This window comes from Desarmillaria tabescens (assembly GCF_030435595.1).
Source record: "Desarmillaria tabescens strain CCBAS 213 chromosome Unknown EV420scaffold_91, whole genome shotgun sequence".
NCBI lineage: Eukaryota > Fungi > Basidiomycota > Agaricomycetes > Agaricales > Physalacriaceae > Desarmillaria > Desarmillaria tabescens.
The window spans coordinates 333-21,829 of NW_026848390.1; the positions used below are offsets into that span (position 1 = coordinate 333).

General features: G+C 48.7%; 1 protein-coding gene across 1 annotated transcript; it reads left to right on the plus strand.

Annotated features, from left to right (window-relative positions):
* Positions 1-673: 673 nt before the first annotated feature.
* On the plus strand, positions 674-1,750 carry EV420DRAFT_1486481 (uncharacterized protein; the record flags this gene model as incomplete). Its single annotated transcript, XM_060470395.1, has 2 exons — positions 674-1,273; positions 1,307-1,750. The coding sequence occupies 2 exons, from the start codon at positions 674-676 to the stop codon at positions 1,748-1,750; spliced, it is 1,044 nt and encodes a 347-aa protein (XP_060323088.1).
* Between the last annotated feature and the right edge of the window lie 19,747 nt (positions 1,751-21,497).

Sequence of the window (21,497 nt, forward strand, 5' to 3'; positions counted from 1 at the left end):
AGTCTACTGGTTAAAGTCTGTGCTGTTGCAATGATGTCATAAGCTTAGTCAATATTTTGCCGCGTTGCTGGTTCAAACCCCGGACCTCGCCGGTTCTTGTCTCTGATGTCGTAACTGCCAGCGCGGGATCCTGTGGGATTTGTTAGCCCAGGCGTTAGTTGACACTTGGGTTCTAACTGACACTCCTGATGCATCACAATTAAGTGCCAACTGACACCTTTCAAACAGAAATCTAGCAGTCCAGGCTGTAAACATTCGTTGTGGTACAATGAACCTTACACCTCTCACCCCCTCAGACCACGCCGCCATTATCCTCAGAAGTACCTTCAGTACCTTGACACTACTAACTGCAGTCGCAGTTATCCACACTACCTGTACCCCTCGAGAGCACTGACCCTCATTCAGTGGGCGAGTAACAGGCTCTACCTTGACTACCCTTGTCGTTTTCGTTAACAGAACGATCGTAGTATCCAGAACATTCAAAATTGGAAACCTTTGTCGCTATACAACAAGTCCTTGGGGTTGCTCACCCCTACAAGAATATTTTATATTCTCCCCGTTGTTCAAACGATGGTGACCATATGAATCCTACAAATGCTACTGTCGCCTGCATCCTGGAAACCCTTACATCCCTAGTAAAGCACCCCTCGTACTGCAGTGCTCAATCCTACCCATGAGATGGATCAACTCCCCATCACAGGAGGCGACCACCTTCAGACCCAATACTCCGAAAATCCACAATTTGCGACTGGATACTGGGAAGATACCAATGGATCCTGGGATGATCCCAGTATCTCCATCCTCACTGACATTCAACAGTTCTACACCAACGAGTACAACTGACTCATCAGTGTACGAACTCTGGAGAAAGATGATGGAGACGCCGCTGATAAAGCAGAATGGTGAGGAACCACCTTCAAAGAAATCAACAACCCTTTCCTCCCTACCCGGGGAATCAATCAAGAAGGTGGACATACCACAGCCGGTAGAAACCGACGCAGGAGGACATCGAAGAGATGAATCTCTAGAGCTGATTGGAAATGCTGGACCAATGCTCCATGCCTCAGAACTCGGAGGGGGAATCTACTCCCCCACTGAAATTTCAAGAAAGGCATGGGGAGTCCACACCGGACTGGGTACCTCCTCACAGGAACTATCCCTCAAGGGAGATGTCTCCTGTTGGAGCCCAGACACCGACTCCTCCTATGAGGCAGAAGTCATCCAGCTCAAATCTGAAGTCACCTCCAGGAGATCTGCTCGCCTCTGTAACTGGGTATATCAATGGTATCACTAAATCGCTCTCCAGCTTGCACACGGAATCCACCAATTGGCTAGGAAGGAAAGAGGAGTGGCTGAGGAAAAAGGGATACTGGATTGGGGGGCCATCTTTCCAGTGGATTACTGGATCACCCCCGAAGAGGGATCCTGGGACCTACCCACCATGCCCTCTGACTCAAATGCTGATGACACCTGGCACTTCATTGCTGGGGACAGTTGGGAATCCCCCTGGCCAGAAACCTCCTATGAGGCCTTTCCATGGGAGAACGAGCAGTATGAGGCCATCTGGCCCAACCCAATGGCCAGAACGCACATTGATGAAAACCTATGGGACTCGCTCTCCACCCCCTTATTTGTGGGGGAAGAATACCAAACAGTCCCAGAGGCAGAAGAAGGCGGCAATACCCTTACCGACACCTCCTCTGATGATGACGGGACCATCCACATCTTTGGTGCTGAATTTCAGCACTGAAGACATCTTCAACATGAGGAGACCTGGGGGAGACTGGACCAAATCACACCTACCATCTGAGGTGTTTTGGACCATGACTCTGGACCCAGAACTAGGAAGAAGGGTTCTTTCTCTTTTCCAATACAGAGGTGCATCACACCCTGAAGGGATGGACATGGATTGTCTCAAGAAAGAGGGGAGATGCTTCTAATGCGGAAACACAGGACACTTCAGTTGAGACCAAAGGTGCCCCACTGACAGATCAAAATGGCATGAGATAAGAAGGCAAAGGCCGATATTGATGCCATTTCATGGACACCCAGAAACTGTATCAGGAGGAAGTGGACAGCAAGAATTTGTGAGGGAGCAATGTCTCCACTGTGGATTCAATGGACATGTCAGGTGGGACAACAGATGCCCATCGGATCGGTCCAAATGGCGCTCTGCTTAAAAGGCAGAGCAAAGGTCCCTCAGCAACGACCGATGAAGGGAAGGAGTCCACAATGAACCAGGCAATTTGCCTTTGTACACCAAGACTCAATTTCTTTCAGGTAAAAACCTGCTCTAAATTTTATATGTTGAAATCCTATCTGTAGGTACCACTATAAATATGGACAATAAATTCCTTTTGTCGCAGTCATATCGGGAAGGAGAAAACCTTTAAAAATCAGATGACCATCAAATTCTTTGAGAAGTTCAAACAAACTGGTCATGGGAGCTGAGCGCTTCTGCATAATGTGGAAATGGAGGAAGTCATCACCCTCGCAATCCAGCCCAGGGTCAAGGAGATCATAATGGGTGAAGACAATATGTGGCCTACCACCTCCTGGGAGTGGAGGTGCAGGGTCCTACAAATGGACAAGAACTATTGAGTTCATCTTGCCCAAGGTGGGAAGTATCCCAGCGGGACCACTGGTTCCAAGCCCAGAACAGCAGGGGGCTCTTCGAGTGGCTCAAAGGGCAGAAGGGATGCCACTAAATTCACCTACAGCAGTGAAGGTGAACCTATGGATATCAATAGTCTCAAAAGAGAAAAGCGATACATCTGGTGCAGACACACCAGACACCAGGGGCAGGACAATAAATGTCCACCCGACAAGTCGAAGTGGTTTCCAAAGAAACCATCAACTTTGCAGCCCGTCTCCGAGCCGTCCTAGCAGAAATAGAGGAAGAAGACCTCGCTAGCTCGACAGAGATTGAGGAGACAAAGGAGACGCCGGCATAGGACTTTGTGATTCTACTTCGTTGGCTGGGGTTTATCACAGTGCGCCTCATGACATGAATATTCATGCTGATGTTGTATCTGTAGATACTTGCAACAATATATCGCATTCATCTCGCATTATGAGGAATCGCAAAACAAGAACGGTGTAACAGGGGATTACCACCACCTGTCAGGCAATGAACCCCGAGGGTCGGGCACGAAAGAGTCGGACCTGACTAGCAGCTCGAGGCCATACCAGTGCGGGACGGATCCCGATCAGTCGATCAAGGATCCAGAAGCAACTCTTGATCATTCAATCAAGAACCTGGAATGAGTTCTCGATCAACGGATCAAGAGTTCAGGCATGACCAGGAATGAAGCCCAGGATCGACGGGGCTCCTTGCGCCTGTCCCCTCCACCCAATGCTTGCATAAAAGCAGGAGGGGGACCCTTGAACTTGCGCATCAACAGTGTACACGGGATTTCCACTGCTTTAACTAGCAATGAACCCCACCAGCCAAGTCCTAGTGCTGGTGGTACCTGCTGTGTCCAAGCCACTGCAAATACCCCTTTGGGGCACATGTACAATGCAGAGGAGCCTACCAGTTTGACAGGCGACCAAGGGTGGAACCTTGGGGGTGTGACGTTGTTGTTCCCTGTGGGTGATGTCCACCATATGGGAGGTCAAAACGAGGACTACGAAGTCCGACTCCTGGGAAAGCCACACATAGTGGCAGTGGATCCAGACGATGGTGAACTGGCATCTCCTCCAGGCATCAAGGTTCCCCAATGACAGACCACTTCAGTGATGGTGAGGTCAGGGACACCAGGCAAGCCTAGGGACAAAGCTGAGGGCCGGCAAAGCCCAGTGGACCCGATGGTGGACTGTTGTAAAGCCTCTGAAGATAACCCAGCACCACACGTGGAACCAAGTAGAAAGGATACCTGAGGAACGGCCACCTCTACCCTAGAGGACACCGGCCAAAAAAGCTCAATTGCCCACAAGGATCAAGCAGGCCGCACAGGAGAGAGAGACTCCCCCTTTCAGGTATGTCTCCCCTTTAAGGATAGCACTAACAGCAGAGACAATCCTAGTTATTTAAAGAGTTTACAGAACTCTCCAAAATCCAATGAAGTCCCAACTAACCCGAGTGGGTGTCCGCACTGAGGTGAAAGGGAACTGACCAGTCGCACAGTCATAGGAGCAGGGCCTTTGTGGCCTATGGACTGTGACAACGAGAGGAAGACCCCGATACAGTCAGCATCGGTGGAGTACTCTCAGGGCTCCCAATGGCTGAAGCCCTTCAGAGCTGCCTGGACTCAGCGAGCTATGCAACTCGCCAAGACCCCAGGAGAGAAGATATCACTTCTCAAACAGTGGGTCCACCCCTGATGACAAACGGAGGTGGATGAGCTGCTGGTTACCGACTTGGAACACCAAGTCAGGGAGTCCTATCGGGACAAATATCGAAAGCTGGAACATATGGACCAGCTTACCAAACCACCCCAATACATCCGAGGAGTGAAGGGGCAAAATATCATGATCACCCTACAACTGGAGACCTTTGATACTATGGCCCATCACTCCGCAAAGGCCCTGATTGACAGTGGCTGTACCGGAAGTACTATTGACCAGCAATGGACCCATGATCATGGTATTACCTTGCATAAAGTGGCTCACCCCACTCCAGTCTATAATGCGGATGGTACTCGCAACAAAGGTGGCGACATCATCAAATTCACTGAGGTCCGACTCAAGATCGGAGACCACAGCAAACGTATCGAATTAGCAGTCGTTGACCTAGGAACAACACCCATCTTCCTAGGACACGACTGGCTACAAAGGCATAACCCACTTATTGACTGGAACACAGGTTCAGTAACCTTAGCGTGCTGTGACTGCTGCAAGGTACCGTTCCGACTCCCAGATGAGGACCTGGAACAGCAGTGGGGAACTGAAGTCGAGGATGGGGACACTATCCTCATCATAGACTTTGAAGCCTTTCACGTACGAGCGGTGGGACATAAAGCCAATGACTTAGCAGCCAAGGCCAACGAGGGAAAGAAAATAAAATTGTTTGAGAAAATCATCCCCGAACACTACCGGGACTTCATCAATGTCTTTGCCAAGGAGAACTTCAATGAGCTTCCCCCTTGCAAACCTTGGGATCATGCCATTGAGCTGATTCCCAATACCAATGCTAGTTTGGATTGCAAGATATATCCCCTGAACCCAAAGGAGCAGGAGGAATTGGACAAATTCCTTGATGAAAACCTGGCTACTGGCCGAATTTGACCCTCCAAATCCCCAATGGCATCTCCCTTTTTCTTTGTCAAGAAAAAGGATGGAAAACTGCAGCCAGTACAAGACTACCGCAAGCTTAATGAAATAACCATCAAAAACCATTATCCTTTACCGCTTATCTCCGATCTTATGGATAAGCTGAAGGATGCGAGGTATTTCACTAAGCTAGACATTTGTTGGGGGTACAATAACGTTCGAATCAAGAAAGGAGACGAATTCAAGGCCACGTTCTGCACTAACCGAGGGCTCTATGAGCCCATAGTTATGTTCTTTGGATTAACCAATTCACCAGCCATGTTCCAGTGGATGATGAATGATATCTTTAAAGATCTCATCGCTCAAGGAAAGGTCACCATTTATTTGGATGACATCCTCATCTTCACCAAGGACAAGGTGGAACACCAAAGAATCATGCGGGAAGTCCTGAGGATCCTGTGCAAGAACAAGTTGTTCTTGAAGGCGGAAAAGTGTGAGTTCGAGGTACTCGAGACAGAGTACCTCAGGGTCATTATCAGCGAAGGATCTGTTAAAATGGATCCAGTAAAAATCACTGGTATCATGGACTGGCCAGCACCCTCCAAGAAACAGGAATTACAGTTGTTCCTGGGATTCACCAATTTCTACTGGCGATTTATCTGACACTATAGCGCAATCATCAAACCAATGACGAAACTCACTGGGAAGAACCCTTGGACATGGGGAAAGGAACAACAAGAGGCGTTTGAGGAACTCAAACATCAATTTGCAACGGGAGTCGTTTTGGCGATGCCAAATGACTACAACAAGTTTCGCTTGGAGGCAGACTCCAGCGAAGGAGCAATCGGGGCCATCCTGTCACAGGAACAGGAAGGAAAATGGCACCCGATTGCATTCCTATCGAAATCCCTTTCCGTGACAGAACAGAATTATGAGATTTATGACAAGGAACTGTTGGCAATAATGATTGCCTTGGAAGAGTGGCGACATTATCTTATGGGTGCTCGTCAAGATTTCGAAATCTGGACGGATCACTCAAATCTGCAATATTTCCGCAAACCCCAGAAACTCAACTGCAGACAGGTGCGGTGGGTTACTGAACTAGCAGAATACCACTTCATGCTCAACCACAAGCTGGGAGCATCCAATAGGAAGGCTGACCATGACCAGGGCAAGAAGGACAATGACGATATTGTCCTCTTGAAGCCAGAATTCTTCCATGCCCTAATAATGCCAACAGAAGAAGAAATTCATGGCAAAATTTGAAAAGCGACAAGCGATCGCCAACGGTGGGACTGAGGAATCGCTTCAAGCCTCAATCATGAGAAGGGGGTCATTGAGAAAGACCACCTTCTATTCTACGATGGACATATCTATGTCCCTCGTGACCACACCCTACGGGGAGAACTCATCTCCCATCACCATGATCATGTCTCCGCAGGACACCCGGGCATTGAAAAAACCAGGGAACTAGTCTTAAGAGACTACTGGTGGCCCAGAATGCAAAGGGATGTGGAAACTTATGTATGAGGATGCAAGGCGTGTCAAAGGACAAAAACTGATACGCAGCAGAAAGCAGCTCTGCTACATCCCAACGCCGTACCATCCCGACCCTGGGAACACATCTCAGTTGACATGATCACTGGGTTTCCAGAATCCAAGGGCTACGACATGGTATTAGTCATCGTAGACCGATTCTCGAAATACATCGTGTTGATCCCATGCACGAAGGAACTCTCATCGAGCGGATGGGCCAAAATCTTACGTGACGAGATCATTTGTCGATTTGGGGTGACCCCCTCCAAAGTCATCTCTGACCAGGGATCCCAATTCGTGTCAAAATTCATCACTGAACTATACGCAATGATGAATATTCAAGGAAATCTGTCAACAGCCTATCACCCTCAGATGGATGGACAAACGGAGTGGGTTAACCAGGAACTTGAAAAATACCTTTGAGTCTTCGTTAACCACAAACAGGACAACTGGAGCAAATGGCTGCAGTGGGCAGCATTCACTCACAACAACTGCCAACACTCTGCAATGGGCTTTTCCCCCATCAAGATCGTCTTTGGACGAGATGGGGAAATTCGCCCAACCACGGTGAGGCAGTCGGAAACACCATCGGTAACTGACTTCATCGAAAGCCTCCAGAGAGTGCGCAAACAAGCGGAAGACTCTTTGAATAAAGCCGTCGAAGTTATGAGAAAGGCTTATGACAAACACACTCGCCCTGCACAGGAGTACCAACCAGGAGATAAAGTCTGGTTGGACTCAACCAACCTTCACCTCCCCCAACTGGCAAAAAAGCTAGGTGACAAATGCATCGGCCTCTTCAAAATAGTTTCCAAAAAGGGGCCCTCCACATACAAACTAAAGCTGCCACCAGGATGGAAGATCCACAACAAGTTCAATAAACGGTACCTAACTCCGTACGTCCCTCCGGAGTTTTCCAATCAAGAGAAACCTCCACCACCCAAGCCAGAACTTGTGGAGGGCAAAGAAGAATATGAAGTAGAGGAACTACTTCAGGACCATGACTGAATCATCAGCTGAGGACACAGCTGGAGGACCATAACAGAATATTTGGTCAAATGGAAGGGATACCCAGTGGAGGAGGCTACTTGGGTCAAGAGAAGCAATCTCGCCAATGCCGAAGAACTCATCAAGGAATACAAGAACGAGGAAGACTGCGTACAGGATCACGATTTGCAACACTTGGAAAACAAAGGAGGATGCATAACCATATCATCTCCTGGCTCTTCAGCAACTGAGAGCTCAACACTCTTTCCAACTGCTGGCAGGAATCATACCGATCCATTATCCTCCGACGAGCAGGGCTTTTATTCATTGGACACGGATGAAGACATCTTCGAAGACGAGCACTCCATGTCTCCTCTAACGACTCAGACCAACCCCAACTTCCTCCTAGAAGAACAGGGCATGTCTGCTTGGGAACAAAACAAGGACTACGAATCAGATATGGAATCTACTAACTCCCTCAACTCAGGGGGTGAGTACGTCTAAAGGACTGTTGGGATGACAGTCTTAGTCAGGGGGTATTATTACAGTTTTACCCCTATTTTCCTTATCTTATCTTATCCTTATCCCTCAGAACCCCAGACCTGCCTATCTTATCTCTCGGACCCATGATATTCTGCTGGCACACTCTTTACCCACTTACCTGGTTGCCGTCACCCCAGTTCACAGCTGCCGCATCCCAGATGACTGATGACCCACATGTGCCATCATGCTTCTCTTGATGGCATCATGCTTCTTAGTAGTTCGATGAGAGTCGACCGCCAGTCGAGAGCGGTCTACAGGATGCAGCCTATTCAGACGGAGTCCCATGCAGATGCAGGTGATATGCACTCTTTACTCTCATTTGTCGGGAGTACACTTCTTTTAGTGTCCTCTCTCCTCATTCATTGAAAGATGCACTTCTCACTGCATGCGCCCTTGTAGACACTATTCTTAGTACGAGTCTAACATGTATTTAAGCTAGCCTATGCTGTGGCCTTAGACCCCAGCTTCAGTGATGAGCCTCAAGGCTCTGTACGCTCAGAATTCGTGGATTTTAGCATTATAATAAATGCCTTGTCCACTTAGCGGACTTTCACTAAGTCAATGATTGCAATCACAGCAATACCCACTCTTACTGCCAACTATCCTTCTCAGCTCGTATTCCGTATCAATATGCGCCACTTCATTAATGCCACCAGGCACCTGATTGCAGATCTCATGGAATTAGGACCATCATTGATCGCCCAGCACAGCCATCAATGACATCAGCATCAAGCATCATTTAGAAGAATGCCACAGTCAAAGTATCAACTCCACAGCAAAAGACCTAATACTGTGACCTTTCCACTCACTTTACTAAGGCTGTTACAATGCCAAGATAATGCCGCATGCATCTACTTCAGTGTACTACCTTCAGTGTACTTTGCCACAGCAACACAGCAGCCCAAGAGTCCATATGTTGGGGGAATTCTTTCTGATCACTAAGTCTATACATGGTAAAACCATGTGGGTGCTGTTACTTTAGAACTCTGGGAGCATGCATTTTGTATCATTTCTTACCAATCAATGTACTAAGGACTTACTAAGGACTCGTTTCAAGTATTCTAATTTTATTCCAGACTTGTAGTATAAAAGCTAGTGTAGTAGGAGTTGCTAGACACAAGTTACTGGACACTAGCCATCATCCACGTTATCGACCACCGTTATCGCTTGTACTCGCTAGGAGATAGACAATAACAACATAGTCACTCCAAGTTATACTCTCTGTCACTGCTTTTCTTCTAATGGTATTGGTGTACGCTCATATTGCGCCAATACATGGAATTTGGTGTCCACAACTCGCTTTTATCTTTTAATCCGCCAGCATCATTTCACTTTCACCAGCCAGCATCGTTTTCATCAGTTTTCACCTTCTACGTCACCATCGTTTTACCCAGTTCAGTTCAGGATCGTTACATCCCCGTGTGGACTCAGATTAGGATCGTTATTGCTGCCAGCAGCATCTGTCACAGAATTTCAGTCAACAGCTTCAGTATAGGATCATCAGTCATGGTATTTGGTATCTTGCTGTCAGTTTCAGTATAGGATAGTCTCCATGTAGACTCAGGATTAGTATCAGTTTTGTTTTGCTGTCGTTAACCTCAGTATAGTTTCAGTTTCAGTCCAGTCCAGTCCCAGCCATCGTTTTGCCGTCACTAGTTCCCCCTCATATCATTGCCAGTTTGTCTTATCTTCGTTTTACCACCAGTTTCTCGTTTCTCGACTACAGTCTTCATCTCTTGCCATCACGGTATTTGTTATCTTGCCAATGGTATTGCTCTTTGATGGCATTTTCTCTAATTTCATCAACATTGCCCACGGCTTTTACTAGTTAAATTGCTGTCACTTTGTTCACGGTTTGCTGGTATTCCCAGTTATACCGGATTCTGTTCCTTCTCGACTATCGAGACCCTTCCTGACTTACAGCCAACGTTTTCTAGTACTCGATCGTTAAGAGTACTACTTCACTGACTGAAAAGTCGCAGTGTATACTTGTGTTCTTGAGGAATTCATCGCATGGAGGTGCACCGAAACACTCGCACAACAACAAAGCCTTTATTGCCGCTACATGCCATTTGCCATGAACTCCTCTAGAGTTTTGGTTTTTGCCATTGCCATGGAAGTTTAGGCTCATCATCGGCTAAGGTTATATACTCCTAACTCTTACAAGCTCCTTGCTTTTGCTATAAAGTGATGCCTAACTTCTCGCAATCTACCAACGCCTCTCTAACACTGAATCACCGAATGCAAGTGACAGGATAGAGATCAGCCTTGGTTCAGATTAGGGTTAGTGCTTAACACCGCCCGCCTTCATTGAACATCTAGAAAAACCCTGCTCCCTCTCTTCATCTGTGGGCATTTCTCATTCCGGATCTTCTAAGCTAGGGCCTCTGCCTCTGGTTCTCAGCCCTGACCTGCCTCCTCCTGCATTGTTTTGCGAGTGGAGTGCATAAACTTCATGCTCCAAGTCCTGCTTTTCTTGGAGAAGGACCGCCAGCGAGCCTGAGACGTTCAGCAGACCAGGAGTCACTGGCCCCGACAGTAACATGTTCTGACTCAGGTTCTTTGACGCATCCAGATGAGCATAATACTCATCAATTCTGTTCTTGATGTAGGGATCCCTTATTTCCTTGGGAATGATCCCTCCGCCTGGCAGGTGAGCTCTACCATTCATGAGGACTATCTTTCCTGTATTGACATAGTCCATTTTTGTAGGGCACTCAGCAGATATGTGCCCGTCTTTCTCTCCACAGAACCAACAGTCTAGTGAGCTCACTCCGGAATTGACATTACCAGACCTTGGGAGACTCCCAAACCCTGGATTCAGAGTGCACGTGCTAAACTGAGGCTGCTGATTCAAGTGCTGTACTTGGTTCTGCATCTGGAGCTGCTGATTCTGTAAGAAGCTCATCAGGCCTCTCTGTTGTTCGATGAAGGCTTTCTCTAGAGCTGCAATCCTCTGGTTTCCCTGCTGGGTTTGCTGCTCGAAGATATCCTTCATTGACGCCAAGAATCCTCCAAAGTCTTCTTGTTTTATTGCTGGCTTGGGTGACACACTATTTCTCGTACCTGGGCAAGCTCTGTACATCTCCCTCGAGGCCAATACAGCTGTATCTAGCCTGCATGCTTCGTTTCTTTTTCGATCCATCGAGGAGAACACTCCTTGCAGGACGTCAAGCCCACTGGCCATAACCTCTTCTAAGGTATACAGGTTTGCCAGGTCTCTCTTAGTTTTCCCCGCCGGTAGAGGCAACCGTTCCACCCTAATTTTGATCGACTGGTACAGTTCCTCTGACATCGGCGTAAGGAAGTGGTCGACGAGCTCTCTATTTGACAGTACTTTATCTTTTGTAAGCGTAGCTGCCAGTACTTGGAACTCTCTTTTAAACAACATAAAATCGGACTTTTCTTGAATGGGTGAAAGATTATATCTTCAGACCAATTGCTTTAGTTCCTGCACAGCATCTCGGTCCCCAGCAAGTGTGCCATCATAGCTACCCATGACTTCCTTTTTGAAATCATTGTATGTCCTGTTTTCATAGTGATCAATGACCTTCCATTGCTTGGCGGTCTTGATATCAGTGTATACGGTCGCATAACGCTTCTTTTCTTTATCATTGGTAATGGCACACTTGGAAAATAAATCTTCCAAGCATTCAAAGAATCTCTCAAGCTCTTCAGGGTCTGTTGAGCTATCAAAAATGGGCATGGCCTTTTCATTCGGGCTGGGCATAGACTGAGCCATAGTGACTGCAGTACAAAAGGGGGGAATAATTAAATTCGGGTTGTGATTTTGGTGCGAGCTTGGTGGAGCTCTAATCATACCATAAGGTCCGGGAATACTAGAACTACAAGCTCTACGATGAGTAGCTGTTACTGGAGCAGGGATATTCTCTGCACGTGCTGAGGGCACTCGCTGCGATGGGCTGGCCTGACCGGTTCTTCCTCTCTTGGGTACCTGTTCCACAGGCTGGAATGGGAAGAGGGGTGGAACAGTTAGTCTGCTCGCTGATTTTTGTGCTCTAGTTACAGGGTCCCGACTTAGAGAAGGTCCTGGTTGTCCTGGTTTATGGGATGATGGTTTTCTCTGTGAGGGGTTACCTTGGTTGTTGGCAGTCCTTGGGTTAGAAGGACCAATGGATTTGCTCCTTGAGAAGGAAATCTTCGATAAGCTTAGTAGCTAGTTACACCGAAGTGTAAAGATTCTCCACGAAACTTGAAGTAAGGTTAATTCACAGTTGAAACTCCCCCTCGCGGTGGGCTCCAAATGAAGAGGCTGGCTGTGGGCACCTGTGGAATAGTGAGCATGCTAAAAGGCAAACCTCAAAAACCCACACACACACTCACACAACTACACAAACTACAATCACCCTTGTAAGTTCTAGGGGGAGCAATTATTTCTAATGCGATCCAACTATACTTCAATATCTCGAAGAGTTTCTCTTATTCTCAGTGCTCTTAGCAAAGCTAAGCTTTCTCTAATGAATTCCTAAGTCTAGGAACTTTTTACAGGAAGGTCATTCACTGGTGTTATTACGATTTCACGCCGTATCATATCTTATCGGCTCCATCGTAATCCTGCTATGCTAAATATCCGGACTTGATCGCATTCACCATGAGGGTATTGTGTGCTTAACGCACCGTTGCAGACACTTGTAGTATATTTAGCACGACCCAAACTGTATTTAAGTAGCTCGACTGCAGGTCTTAAACCTCAGTCTCGAACTAAAGTTTATTCACCCGATAACTTAGTCTGAACTCACTCTCGCTCAACTAAGCGATAGCTCCCCTAACGCAAACCTGCGGACAACATAAAGCACCTGACCGAAGTGCGAGTCACGCTTAGTTGTTTGATCTTGTTTGTGAAATCGGTCGCTAACAATTAGTTCGAGACTTTCTTACTCTTCATCAACAACCACGTTGACGAACAGTAACGAATGAACCCTGTCGAACAATACCTCACCGACCTCTTTGGACTTCAAGGCTTCATAGCCATAACCTATCTCGCCTTCCTATATGGATACGAGCACCGACGAAACCAGGAGCCAGTCTCCGAAGAAACTGTCCCCGTCGAAACCCCCAACCCGGAGGCTAGACGACCGAACACACCCCCTCCCGAGTACGTCGACCACAGACCCGAACCCATTATCCATTTCATCTTCATCACCGACAACGGGTGGAACGCAGAAGAGGACTCCGACTCAGACGAGTCCAGCACCGAAATGGAAGGATGGCCCGCACAAAGAGGCCCAGTCGTTGAAGAAGAAGAAGAGCGAGGACTCTACGAACAAGGGGTGGGCCAGCGTGTTCTCTCTCCCATTACCGAGGAAGAAGACGAAGGGGAAAGCGAAGGAAGTGATCCCTGGGACGCCCCCTCCCCAACCTCAACAGAAAACTCAGCCGCCAACCCTGGATATGATTCAGACGGACAGCGCCTCTATCAAAGAGGGCTTAGATATCATCTGGGAGAAAGAAGAGAGGCTGAAAATGGAACTGGAAGCAGTTCAAATGAAGAAGACAGCGATTCAGAGGAAGACGACAACGGCGAAGAGCTCCCAGGGCCGCGCAACAACTGGTCCCCTCCCCGTCTCGACTCCAGAGGAGAAACGTGGGGCTACTACTACGCCCGCAGTGACTCCTCCGACGATGAAGGAAGCTATCTCCAGCTCGTCACGCGCCCAAACACCCCAATCATCGTCAACGATAGGGCCGGAGAAGCCACAACCGAGCTCGATCACTGCCAGCCCACATACGACGCCGACTCCAGCTGCGATATATGCAGACAAACACAGGACTACGCCGACGCATGGAGAATGCACGAGGGAATTGAACCCCCCGCATCTGTCGTCCCCTACGCCATCTATCCAATCGCCCCCGAACACCCTTTCGCAGCCCCAGTACCATACATCGCACCATGGGTATGGGATCGACCCCGAAGACCAGACTTCGACCAAGTCATTCTCAGGGTCAATGAGTGGGCAAGAATCATTAGAAACTGGAACCGTATCATCACGGGAAGCACGGAGCCTTTCGAGCGGGTCCGACCTATCGGACTTAGAAGAAGGCGAAATCTACGAGAGCCCTGGAATAGGGCGGACTTCGACCTACAGCAGCAGCATAGGGTCGGAGAATACGGAGAGGAGGATATTATCCCCGAATTCATGGAAGGATCTAGCTCGGGAACCTACTGAGGCCGAGCTAGAAGATATGACATATTTAGAGATGTTGCGATGGATCGAAAGGAAGTTACCGCGAGAACTGTCATGGAACAGTTCACCGCAAGGAAGGTATTTCCAGAAGGAAAAGAACTCACAAATTGGAGCGGAAGTGATCTATAGAGAGACGGTTTTCCACACGAACATCTTGTGGAACCGAGTACACCCGGACGATTACACGGACCCTGGAGAACGATACCAGGTGCCCGTCCCATCAGAAGCGTCGAGTGGAAGCACAGTAGATCTCAGCCACTTGTCCATTCTCCGAAGAACAGGGTACGTGGACCCTAGTCGGCTATTCGCAGCCGCAGGAACACCAGGAAGCGCAGCCGCAGCAGCTGTCCCTGCCGCACCAGCACCGGCACCAGTACCACAAGGCCCACTCTCGCCACATCACAACCCGGCACTACGATCACTACCGCGACCCGCGACAATCCCCATCCCCGCAGACCCCGTACAACCACCGAACACGCCACCACCCTTTATCGTAGGAGTGGCCAACGCAAATCCATGGGGACAAGTAAAACCGCAACTCGCGGACCCTCCCGAAAAGTTCAAAGGGGAGTCCAGTGACGTAGACCGATTCCTCAATCAGTGCGAGGACTACTTCAATGTTTTCCCGCAACAATTCACGATGAACACACATGGACAAAGCCCAAATCGGGTAGTATTCTGCACGTTCCGCCTCGCCGACAAAGCATTGCACTGGTGGAATCACGCCAGAGACGAGTACTATGATGAGACATGCGGATACCTACGATACCCCGCATGGCCTGCCTTCAGGCAAATCGTAGAAGACCAGTTCCGAACAGACGCGGAAGTAGAACTCAAGCTACAGGAGTTCAAACGCCTTCGACAAAACACGTACAAATCGGCAAAAGAATTCTTCCGCGACTTCGAACGATTGGCCAAAGAATCCGGAAAGCGTCACAATGAGGAATACATGATCGAAATCCTCAAACCAGCTATCCGGAAGAACGTAAAGACCGCGATACACGCCACCGGAACTGCGCTACCCCGAACCTATACAGAATGGAAGTTCCGCGTGGAACAAATGGACTACAACTACCGAGTAGGACTAGCGGAAGATGCCGGCAGAAATCAGGGAACGCAGGGACAGCAGAACAAGGGAACGGGAAAAGCCGGAAGTTCCGGGAATTCCCAGGGTGACAGGAAGACAGGAACGGGTACCACGTACGGAGGCCAAGGTCAACCCATGGAGATAGACCGACTTCGCAAGGAAGGACGATGCTTCCGCTGCGGGCACAAAGGCCACAGGAAGCAAGACAACAAGTGCCCCAAAGATGAAAGTACGTGGCTCGTCAAGCACCAGCCCAAGTTCTCACGCGCCCAAATTCGAGCAATGTATCAACAAGTACTGAAGGATGAAGAAGGAGAAGCCTCCACGTCGAAGGTCGAGGAGGTAAAAGACGAGCCGGCGGCGTAAGCGACAAACGCGCGTCGGCAAAGGACACAATTTCATTTAGTGGTGCGTCACAGAACCCCGTTGATCGGACTAATGTACCGCATGTAGTACCTCGAGGCAATGACAAATCTTTCACGCTATCACAAAATGAAATTACCAAGTCGCATATAAAGAAGAACGGTGTACAGGGGATTTCCACCGTGCTCGAAGAAGAACCCCACGCAAGCTCCTTGGCCACCGGTGCGAAAGCACAAGCGGCGCATGCTGCGCAAGGCGGCGGGATACCCGGGATCAAAGTCAACATCGCTCCGTGGAGGGTAGGTACCGGCGCAGAAAACGGAGGAAGAGCGGCCGAGCCAGTAGTGGGCGAAGGCGCCTCCAGGCGGGAGAGGAACGATGCAGGGCCTCGCCCGAAGGCGGAACGTACGCACCTGCCCTATGCGGCCAACTACCCCGACACGACGGAGCCGCAAGAGGGAACGCGAATCCCTATCAAGAAATCCGCCGCCCCCGCAAACAACAGTCAAGGCGACCGGGGACATCATTTATACTCCCCCTATCACGGTGCGTCTCCCTTCGTCATCACTAACACATAATGGCACCGGGGGCTCGTGTTCCCCGGTGGGCGGGTCGGTGGGACCATTATGTGCATCTCCCATTTGTAATAAAAAGAATGTTTCTATCGAAGAAGTGCCTGATGAGGAGGACGACTACAGCTACCAACAAAGCCTCAAAAGGAAAGGGGAAGACCCGGTGGTCCACACCGAGGAGTACCCGGAAGATTATGAAACGACAGAATTAGAAGAAGAGTATTATGACGACAAATGGGACCGAGGGTGGCTCAAGCCACACAGCGCAGAATGGGTTAGGAGAAAAATGAGACAAGAAAGAACGATGGACGGGAAATTAGCCACCCTTCGCATGTGGGTACACCCCAGACGACTGATAGAAGTAGATGAGGATCTTGTCCTAGACCTCATCGGTTCCTCCAAAGAAAGCTATCGTCAACGGGAGCAATGCTTACAAAACATGGAAGACTTGCGTACTCCCCCTCAATACATACGAGGAGGAAGGGGAAGGAGCGTTAACATCCGCGTACAACTTGAGACCCTAGACACAGGGCAAGTACGAGCGGTTGATGCTCTAGTGGACAGCGGGTGCACAGGAAGCTGCATAAACAGAGCGTTCGTACGGGAGAACGAAATGAACACCGTAAAACTATCCAAGGCACAGGCGGTATACAACGCAGACGGCAGCAGAAATAAGGGAGGAGACATCACAGAGGTCGTCGAACTTCGAATGACGATTGGAGACCATCATGAAAAAATCGATCTGGCCGTCGTGGACTTAGGAAACGTACCCCTATTCCTTGGACACGACTGGCTCAAGCGTCACAACCCGATCATCGACTGGAAAACCGGAGCAGTAACGTTAGCCCGATGTTCGTGCCGCAAGATACCATTCCAATTACCAGACGAAGATCCAGAGCAAGGATGGGGAACAGAAGTAGAGGAAGGAGACACTATCCTCATAGTGGACTTTGAAGAAGCCTTCCGAGTACGGGCCATGGGAAGTAAAGCCAACGAGTTAGCCGCCAAAGCAAACCAGGCAAAGGAAACCAAGACGTTTGAAGAAATAGTCCCCGAAGCGTATCGGGACTTCAAAGACGTCTTCGACAAGGAAAACTTTGACGAGCTACCACCTCGAAAACCATGGGACCATGCTATAGAACTCATTCCCAACGCACAAGCCAGTCTAGACTGCAAAGTCTACCCCCTGAACCCTACGGAACAAGAAGAGCTAGATAAATTTCTAGACGAAAATCTGGAATCGGGAAGGATTCGGCCCTCCAAGTCCCCCATGGCGTCACCCTTCTTTTTTGTCAAAAAGAAAGATGGGAAGCTTCGACCAGTGCAAGATTATCGAAAGCTGAACGAGCTGACCATAAAGAACCGATACCCTCTCCCCTTAATTGGGGAATTGATGGACCAGCTCAAGGATGCCAAATATTTCACAAAATTAGACGTCAGATGGGGATACAACAATGTACGCATCAAAAGGGGAGACGAATGGAAAGCAGCTTTCCGAACCAATCGGGGATTGTTCGAACCCATGGTGATGTTTTTCGGACTCACCAATTCCCCGGCAACATTCCAATGGATGATGAACGATTTGTTCAAAGAACAAATCGCACGAGGAGACGTTACAGTATACCTGGACGACATCTTGATCTGTACAAAAGACAAGAACAGACACCAGGCCGTTGTGAGAGAGGTCCTGCAGATCCTCCGCGCCAATAACCTATTCCTGAAGGCGGAGAAATGCGAATTCGAGGTATTAGAGACCGAATACCTCGGGGTGATCATTAGCCAAGGAGCAATTCGCATGGATCCCGTAAAAGTAAAAGGAATCACGGAGTGGCCGCAACCTACCAAGAAGCGAGAATTACAATCCTTCTTAGGGTTCACCAACTTTTACAGACGGTTCATCCAGGACTACAGCAAACACGTAAGACCGCTAACCCAACTTACCGGAAAGACAGAGTGGGTTTGGGGAACGGCACAAGAGAAGGCGTTTCGAGAAATAAAAAGAAAGTTGGCAGAAGAAGTAGTGCTGGCAATACCAAATCGTACCGGAAGGTATAGAGTAGAAGCGGACGCAAGTGAAGGAGCTGTAGGAGCCGTGCTATCCCAGGAACAAGAAGGAAAATGGAGGCCAGTAGCGTTTCTTTCAAAGGCCCTAACCGTGACGGAACGCAACTACGAAATCTATGACAAGGAACTTCTGGCGATAATGTTGGCCCTCGAAGACTGGAGACACTACCTAATGGGCGCCTACCAGGAGTTTGAAATCTGGACAGATCACCAGAACCTGCAATATTTCCGTAAACCCCAAAAGCTCAATAGAAGGCAAGCACGATGGGTAACGGAACTAGCAGAATACCACTTCACCCTGCATCACAAACCAGGGACGGCAAACAAGAAGGCAGACCTACTATCCAGAAGAGCAGACCACGACCAAGGAGGAGAGGATAACCGAGAAGTAGTGATGCTGAAACCAGAGATGTTCCGAGCACTAATCATGCCCGGGGAAGAGGAAATCCATAAACGCCTTCGGACGGCGCTGCGAGATGTAACGAGATGGGACAAAGGGATTGAAGCATCGCTTCACCATTCCAGGGGAATAACACAGAAGGACGGGCTGATGTACTATGATGGACGGCTATACGTGCCTCGGGACGCCAAACTACGAGGAGAACTAATAGCCATCCATCATGACCATATTACTGCCGGACACCCTGGGATCGAAAAAACCAAGGAACTCGTACAACGAGAATACTGGTGGCCAAAGCTCAAAAACGACGTGGAAAAGTACGTGAAAGGATGCGAAGCGTGCCAACGCACCAAGACAAGCACGCAGCGGAAGAGAGCTCCCCTCCATCCGCATGCAGTACCATCTCGACCATGGGAACATATCACTGTCGACATGATAGGCGAATTACCGGACTCCAATGGGTACAACGCCATCCTAATGATCGTAGACCGCTTCTCGAAGGAAGTAATCCCAGTACCATGCTCCACCGAACTAACCTCGAAAGGATGGGCCAAGATCCTTAGGGACCACGTATGGGCGAAGCATGGAATGCCGCAAAAGGTGATATCAGATCGGGGGCCACAGTTCGTATCAAAATTCATGAAGGAATTATACGAAATGCTCCACATTCAAGGGAACCCGTCCACGGCGTATCATCCACAGACGGACGGACAAACCGAACGCGCAAACCAGGAGATAGAAAAATATCTCCGCATTTTCATAAATCATCGACAAAGTGACTGGAGCGAATGGCTGCCACTTGCCGCATTCCAGCACAACAATCGAAGGCACTCAGCAACTGGCTACTCCCCGTTTGAAATAAATCACGGACAAAAACCCCATCTAGCTCCACTAACGATCAAGGAAGGAACCAATCCGGCGGCAAGGGAATTCATAATGGACATACAGAAGGTACATGAACAAACGGCGAAAGCACTAGAAAAAGCCGCCGAAAGCATGAAAAGGCAATACGATAAACACCAACAAGCGGCGATAGAGTACAAACCAGGAGACAAAGTATGGTTAGACTCTACAAACCTAGCGCTTCCACGACCAATGAAGAAGCTAGGAGACAAGCGTGTAGGACCCTTCGAAGTAATCTCCAAGCACGGCGCGTCAGCCTACAAACTACGACTGCCAGCCTCTTGGAAAATCCATGACCGTTTCAACGAAGTACTCTTAACCCCATACCATCCGCCGGAGTTCCCAATCCAGATACAGCCCTTGCCACCACCGCCAGATCTCATAGACGGACAGGAGCAATACGAAGTAGAGGAAATTGTAGACAGAAGAGAAACAGGAGGAGGAAAGAGAAGGAGGAGACGCGGAACAGGAATCGAATACCTGGTAAAGTGGAAGGGATATCCACGAGAAGAAAACTCCTGGGTAGACGAACAAGACCTGGACAATGCCCGAGACGCGATTGAAGACTTCGAACAAGTCTCTTTCATCACCAGACCCCCAGCAGAGTGGTGGGAAAACGAGGACGAATCCGATTCCTGGTCAGAACACGAATCAGTAACGGAGTCGGAAACCGACCATCCATTGGTACAGGCTATTCAAGAATACCTGATAAAACCAAATGCACCATCACTCGTGGGAGCCTACCTTCCGAAACCAAACTATAATGCAGTCGGGACGACTGCCTTAACAGGGGGGTAATATTACGATTTCACGCCGTATCATATCTTATCGGCTCCATCGTAATCCTGCTATGCTAAATATCCGGACTTGATCGCATTCACCATGAGGGTATTGTGTGCTTAACGCACCGTTGCAGACACTTGTAGTATATTTAGCACGACCCAAACTGTATTTAAGTAGCTCGACTGCAGGTCTTAAACCTCAGTCTCGAACTAAAGTTTATTCACCCGATAACTTAGTCTGAACTCACTCTCGCTCAACTAAGCGATAGCTCCCCTAACGCAAACCTGCGGACAACATAAAGCGCCTGACCGAAGTGCGAGTCACGCTTAGTTGTTTGATCTTGTTTGTGAAATCGGTCGCTAACAGGTGTGACGCAACCTTCAAGGCAGATTTGAGTTATAATACACAAGGGACACTGATCCCGACAGACACAGAGGCAATACATGCTGAAACTTTAGTGAGCTCACTAGAAGAACACCACAGGCAAGCACTGACTTAGCCCGCTCACTACACAACTGTATGTAGGGGTTCTCCAACTAACTCCAGCAGGTTATCTCGACTCAAGAACACTTTAGAAGTGCTCGGAAAACAGATTCAGAAATGGAACTTTGAACAGAACTGACATGGAACAGACTGAAACAGAACAGAACAGAACAGATCTCAGATTTCCACTTCAACACATTCTCTGAACAGACTTATCACACTTAACAGAACAGAAACAGCGTCACTGATTCGTATTCACTCTGACTAAGTTCTCAAAAGTCTTATCAAAAGGGTATCTTGTATTTCTCTGAGTGAGCTTGCTAATTCTATGCACAGCTCGAAGTCACAAACTGGTC